The sequence below is a fragment of the Tupaia chinensis genome, unplaced genomic scaffold (assembly GCF_000334495.1).
Source record: "Tupaia chinensis unplaced genomic scaffold, TupChi_1.0 Scaffold148004_1, whole genome shotgun sequence".
In the NCBI taxonomy this organism is placed as follows: domain Eukaryota; kingdom Metazoa; phylum Chordata; class Mammalia; order Scandentia; family Tupaiidae; genus Tupaia; species Tupaia belangeri.
In genome coordinates, this window is record NW_006207854.1 from 642650 (window position 1) to 649541 (window position 6892).

Genomic DNA, 6892 nt, shown 5'->3' on the forward strand with positions numbered 1-6892 from the left:
AAGAGGGAGAGAGAGAGGGAGTGAGAGAGATACCAAACTCACTCTTTTATCAGGAGCACACTCCCACAAGAATGCAATAACGCAATAACGGCACTAGTCTATTCATGAGGGAAGAGCCCTCGTGACCTAATTACCTCTAAAAGGTCCCACTTCTCACCAGTGTCGCACTGGGGATTAAGTTTCCAATGTATGGGGCCAGCGGGTGGTGTGATGGTTAAGGTACTGGACTCCCACATGGCCGACTGCGGTTCGAGTCCTGGACCTGATAACTTGCTTTCTCACTCTCCCTCTTTCTCTCTCTGTCTTTCTCTGGTCAAATTAAGGAATGATAATAATAAATAAAATAAAATAAATAAATAATTCTAATGCATGAACACTGGAGGACACACCCAACCAAGCCCTCCGAACCTATTGGTTTCCCACTTGAATCAGGCAGGAGGTGATGCCAAACTGGAGCCCAGCCTAGTTGGGTGTCTGAGGTCCTCAGGAAGTTAGGCCGAGAACCCAGGCACTTGCCTCCATGCCAGGTGTGCCAGGTGGAGGGGGTGACAGAAGCCAGGCAGACTTGGATTCAAATCCTCCTGTCATTTCTAGCTGTTGGGCCCTGGGAAACATGCTCTCCCTCTCTGGGCCTGGCCTTTCTCACTGGATAAGGATACCAGCCCCAGGGTGAGAGGGTAGGTGTATGCCGCATAGGGAGCACAGCAGCTTCCCTGAAAAGATGCATTCTCCCCTTCCCCTCATGTCAGAGCCCCAGGCTCAGAGGTCTTTACTTGGTCCTCTCCCCACACCCCCCAGAACTGCATGAACCTGCCTCCAGACAAGGTCCAGCTACTGAGCCAGTATGACAACGAGAAGAAGTGGGAGCTCATCTGTGACCAGGTGAGTACCAGGATACAACTGCCCCTTCTCTCCCTCACTGGGGCACCCTGCCCTGACCAGGTGGGGCTGGCATTGTCATGCTGCCCCAGAGCCAGTCCCCTGTCCAGAGGACAATGCAGCACCTGGGGAGGGTTCTGGGGGCATTTACAGGACTCTGGATTCCCCCTCCTCTTGAACACGGGCTTCCTCAGAATCCTTGTGAGTCATGAGCAAGGTTGGGCGTGCCCTTGAAAAGGCTGGCAGGGGCTGGTCCAGGGGCACTGGCCAATGTAGTAGGACCATGCTACCATCCTCCTGCTGACCCTCCAGCTCTGGGCTGGATAAGGGAGGCTGTGGCTGGGAATGGGATATGGGGAAGAAAGGGCAGGAATCCCTGTCCTCCTTTCACCTTGGGTCTGGAGGAGATGCCTGACCAGCAACTCCCCAAGGCCAGCCAGGTCAGATGCTGTCTTGTGCTTAGCCCGGTGCCCGGGTCCCTGCCTTTGCAGTTCACTCAGCAGCCCCTGCCCCTCCACCTCCAGGGCCTGTGGCCTCAGGAGAACCCTGCTGGTTGCTGGGGCGGGTGGGGCCTGGCTGCCGCAGTGATCTGGTGGAGGAGGGAGGCCAGAGCTGCCTTGAAGCCTGAGGCTGTGGAGTATGGGGGTGGGGAGTTGGGGAGCCCAGAGCCTCCCTTGGGAGCCAGGGCTGGGCCTGGGCTCCAGCTAATGGAAGGAGCTGGCTGAGCTGGCTGGGCAGTAAGCTGGTGGGCAGGGTCGTGGAAGGCATTGGGGAGGCGCCTGCAGAGGCTCTGAGGCTGTCGTTGGGGTTCCTGCTGTAGACCCCCTACATCTAAGAGGTTGGGGGCTCAAAGGCCTGGGCAAAATGGAAGGTTGAGGGGTGGCTGGGTATATCTGAGGTTTCAACTAGGAAGGATGGGAGCCCTCTAGGTGGGAGTTCCCTGCCTCTCTGTGCTATTTCGCGGGAGGTGATTTATTGAACACAGGAGAGGAATATACACAAGCACTACCTGCTCCACAGGTGGACAGGGCAGCTGGGGGCCGCGTCCTGGGGAGGCCCCTTAGCGTGTTCCTCCTCCTTGTACTCCCAGCTCCGGTCCAGGAGGGTGGAGGCCTAGAGGATACCTCCTATAGCTGCTGAGGACCCATGCCACCCCACCTCCTGGGGAGGGGCCTATGGCAAGGCAGAGCCAGGGCTGTGGCCAATGAGGGCAGGCTAGGACTGGCAGGCTTTAATTTTTAATTTTAATTTAATTTTTTTGAAAGAGATTTTTGCTATAGGGCATGTATGCTCACCAAGAGACAGGAAGCAAGAAATCACCCCTCGGGGGGATGGCCATGCCATAATCCCTTCTCCTCCATTCTCCTCTTGGGATCCTGGGCACACATGCACGGTGTGAGGTTTAAGCTGCCATGTCTGGGACTCAAACCACAGTCGACTGCATGGGAGTCCTGTGACATAACCATTACGCCATCTGCTGGTCCCTGGCAGGTTTTTAATGTGAGCTGGTGGATCATTTTAAGATAGCCTGGGACCCCAGGTCAGATGTATGCCTGGGGTAGCTCTGGCTGGTTCCCTGTACACCCCATCCCCTCTCCACAGGAGCGGTTTCAAGTCAAGAACCCCCCTGCAGCCTACATCCAGAAGCTGAAGAGCTACCTGGACACTGGTGGGGTCAGCCGTAAGGTAGCCACTGACTGGATGTCCAACCTGGGGGTACGCACCTCCGCTTTCCGCTGTCTCTTTCTCTGAGCCTCCACGCTCTGGGTATCTGGCGTGTGTGTATAAACTTTTTCGCGTGAGTGTATGTGAGTGTGCATGTGTATGTGTTTGTTGGGCATCGAGTGTGCCCTGAGTGTGTATACTTTTCCAGGGGCCTTTTGGGATGCTACCTGTGCTTTCATGGGTACACTTGTGTGCACTCATGTGTACCCATGTGTCCATGCACAGATGCATGTATCATGTGTATACTTTTGTGTCTATGCTTGGATGTGCATGTGTGTACCTGAGTCCATGAATAGGAGAGAGACTGTGTGTGTGCACACCCAGGATATTCATGTTGTGTATATGTGTGTGTGTGCACCCATGACGTTCACGTTTGTGTACATGTGTGTGCATCTTGATGTGTGTATCCTGAGTCTGAATAGGAGAGAGATTGTGTGTGTGTGCACCCAGGATATTCATGTTGAGTGTGTGTACGTGTGTGTGTGCTGTGCACCCATGACATTCACATTTGAATGTGTGTGTACATGTGTGTGCATCTTGCATGTGTGTATCCTGAGTGTCTGTGCATGGTGTGGCACCCAGGGAGCCTTGCTGTGCCAGTTCACCTAGTCCGTGAGAGCTCCTTCTGCTGGGCAGGTGTGTGGAGGTGGTGGGGGAGGCTGAGCGTGAAAGGCCACACACCAGCGGTGGGAGGGCGGGTGCTGCTGGCTGCTGCTCAGGATTTGGCGGCCTATGAAAGGCCAGGCTCCACCCACCAGACTCCCCTGTTCTCGACCCCCAGTTTAAGAGGAGGGTTCAGGAGTCTACGCAGGTGCTGCGGGAGCTGGAGACCTCCCTGAGGACAAACCACATTGGGTGAGCCAGGCCCAGATCCCTCTGCCTCCAGGCAGCCCTTGGGCTTCCCTGCCTCCTCCCCTGTCCTTGGCAGGTGCCTGTCGTCACCTCCTGGTGGGTGTCCAGGACAGCTTCCCCTCTTTCTCCCCTCCTGCCCACCCTCTGGCTGTGGGCCCTGCCTGGGCCCCTCACCTACTCTGGCATCATGGGTCTCCTGAGGTGGGGGTGTGTTGGTGTCTTCTTGGGGGAAGAGCACCCCAGGGACCCTTGCTGTGCCAGTTCTGTGCCCACTGGGGATAGCCCCTCCTCCCTGGCTGGACCTCAGGGAAAACTGTGCCCACAGGTGGGTCCAGGAGTTCCTCAACGAGGAGAACCGCGGCCTGGATGTGCTCCTTGAGTACCTGGCCTTTGCCCAGTGCTCCGTCACGTAAGCCCCTGTCCCCAGCCCTCATTGCTGAACCTCGGTTGTTGCTCCCCATGCCTTGCCCACTCCTCTGGCCAGTTCTAAGCAGTGCAGCCCAAGTCCACCCTGGAATCCGTGCACTTGGCCCTGAGTGGTGCCCCTTCTCGAAGGCCTGTCCTGGACAGGGAGGGACGTCCCTTCTCCCCGCACTACACTCACTGCAACAGCAAGGACACAGCCTCCTCTCCAGTGCCCTGGTCTCTCCTGCAGATCTGCCTGTCCCTGCGGTTTCTTCCGTCTCCCCCCCGCCAAGTGCCATCTGCAGTGCTGGCCTCCAACCCCACTGCGTCCTGTCCCCAGGTATGACATGGAGAGCACAGACAACGGGGCCCCTAACTCGGAGAAGAGCAAGCCCTTGGAGCAGTCGGTGGAAGATCTCAGCAAGGGCCCGCCCTCATCTGGGCCTAGAAGCCGCCACCTGACTGTCAAGTATGCAGGCCCCATGGCAGGGTGGCAGGGAGAATGGAGAATTTGCCCCTACACTGCATGTAGCCAGCTGCACCCAGAGCCCTTCGGTGGGTGGGAGGGGTAACTAAGTATTAGGCCTCAGAGTAAGAGCCTCACAGAGCTCTGGACAAGATGCTGAGAAGGCGGCAGGGTGGGTACCTAGCTGGAACGTGGGGGGGTCTGGGATAAAAAGGGGATTTCTGGGTTAGTGAGACCCCTCTTGTACCAATCTAACCCCTGTTTTTTCCCATGTGGCCTGCAGATGTCCCCCTTCTCCCCGGTACGTAGCCTCTTAGGGACAGGTGCATGCTAGGCCGTGTCGCTGGGGTGGTGGTGGGGTTGGACAAGGTGTTCAGCTGGTGCCACATGCTGGGTCTGCAGACAGATCCCCATCCTGATGAAGGTGGGGGCGGTGGATGACCCTGGGATGTCATGGGACCCCTGGCTTCCCACTTTGGGTCTGGGGAATCAACTGCATTTTAAGCCCCACACGCTCACAATGTTTCTCTGTTTGTTCGTCCCATTATTCAGTCAACAAACATCTTTTAGCATTTACTGTGCGTTAGGAGTGTGAGAGCTACCTAGGAGACAGATCACTGTGCCTTTAGGGGCCTACAGTCTAGTGGGGGACAATTCAGGGTGACACACTGTCACGAGGGAGTGACTGGGAGCTCTGAGAAAGGAGTTGGCCACTGCCTAGGCCATCAGGAAGGCTCTCTAGTAGAGGTGGCATTGAAACATGTCTTACAGGTGAACACAGGCTTTACAGACAGTGAGGAGGACCGGGAAGGGCATTCTCGGCAGATGGGACACCATGAGGACAGACTCAGGCATAGGGACCAGCAGGCAGCATGATGGCTGGGGTGCTGGATCCCACATGGCCAACTCCATAGTTCGAGTCCTGGAACTGCAGCTTGAAAAACACACCAGGTGGATATATATGTGTGCCCAATGGAGAGGAGAAAGGAGGAGAAGGAATTGCAGTGTGGCCATCCCCCCTGGGGGGGGGATTTCTCACTTTTCTCTTGGGTGAGCACAAGCTCCTTATGGCAAAAATCTAAAAAAACAAAACAAAACAAAACATAAAACCAAACCACTCAGGCATATTTGAGTGGTGATGAGAAAGGATGATGTGGCAGGCAGGGGGAGGGCTCTGTCAGGAGGAGGCAGGGCTTCCCACTATAATTGGAAACGTGCCGCAATTGTCAAGAGGACCAAGTGGAAGTCACAGTTGGCAGTTGTGCAACAATAAAAGTATCACTTTTTTTAAGAAGTTTTTGCCTTAGCGTGGGTGTGCTTGCAGAGAGACAGAGAGACAGAGACAGTGAGAGGAAAGGTAAGAATCACCTCCCAAGCGGGATGGCCATGCTACATTCCCTTCTCCTCTATTCTCCAAGGATCTTGGGCACACAGCACACACGTCCAGCATGATTCTGAGGCCACAGGGTCTGGGACTCAAACCGTGGTCGGCCATGTGGTAGTCCAGCGATGTAAGTGTTACGCCATCTGCTGGCCGCCGTATCACACCTTTTTTGGGCAGAGTTGAGCACATTCCTATTGCACGTGCTATGTGCCAGGCACCGTCCTAAACTGATGTCATAGTCCCCACAACCCTATCAGGAAGGTACCAGTGTTAGTATTCCTGTCTCAGGAATGAGGAAAGTAACTCTCCCCATAAGTGGTGAGCGGGGATTTGAACAATGGCAATATGAATTCAGAGCTGCCTCTCATGGAAGCCAAGCCAGGTGGCCCTGAGTGCCACCTGTGGACAGCTCTTCTTCTTCTTCCTTTTTTTTTTTTTGAGAGGTTTTTGCTATAGGGCATGTACACTCACCAGAGAGATAGAGAGAGACAAAGAGACAGAAAGCGAGAAATCACCCCCCAGGAGGGATGGCCACACTGCAGTCCCTCCTCTTCCGTTCTCCCCTGGGGATCTTGGGCACCCACACGCACACGCCCGACATGAGTTTAAGCCACCAGGTTCAGGATTCGAATTGTGGTCGACTACGTGGGAGTCCAGCAACATAACCATTACGCTAACTGCTGTTCCCTGGACAGCCCTTCTCTGGCTGTCTTTTCCTGCTGTGGGCGCTCCACCTGGACAGCACAACAATGTTTTTATTCTCTTCTTTTTGCTCTTCCTCTATTTTAGTTTAGTTTCCCCCCTGCTCCCATAGGGCATATGCTCTTGCCAGGAAGAGACAGAGAGAGAGAAAGAAGGAAATGAGAAATGATCACCCCCAGAAGGAGTGGCCATGCCACAATCCCTTCTCCATTCTCCTCTCAGGATTTTGGGCAAGCACGCATGTCCCCTGCATTTTTCAAGCCGACAGGTCTGGGACTTGAACTGTGCAGTCGGCCATGTGGGATCCAGCTCCTTCACCTTCAGGCCACTCGCTGGTCCACAGTAACCTTCTTCAATGCTAAATCATGGTTAAAGGTCTTTTTAAAAAAATATATATAATTATTTATTTAATTTTATTTATTTATTCATTTATTTTAATTTGACCAGAGAGAGACAGAGAGAGAGAAAGAGTGAGAAAG

At 54.5% G+C, this 6892-nt stretch overlaps 1 protein-coding gene across 1 annotated transcript in view; it reads left to right on the plus strand.

Moving 5' to 3' along the window:
- The window catches only part of FMNL1 (formin like 1), a 29377-nt gene that overhangs the window by 8135 nt on the left and 14350 nt on the right, over positions 1–6892 (plus strand). Inside the window, exons 2-7 of the mRNA XM_027768869.1 lie at positions 799–882; positions 2482–2565; positions 3386–3459; positions 3782–3865; positions 4202–4330; positions 4611–4628. Of these exons, the coding sequence (XP_027624670.1) occupies positions 799–882; positions 2482–2565; positions 3386–3459; positions 3782–3865; positions 4202–4330; positions 4611–4628 (473 nt within the window). The remainder of the gene's footprint in view (positions 1–798; positions 883–2481; positions 2566–3385; positions 3460–3781; positions 3866–4201; positions 4331–4610; positions 4629–6892) is intronic.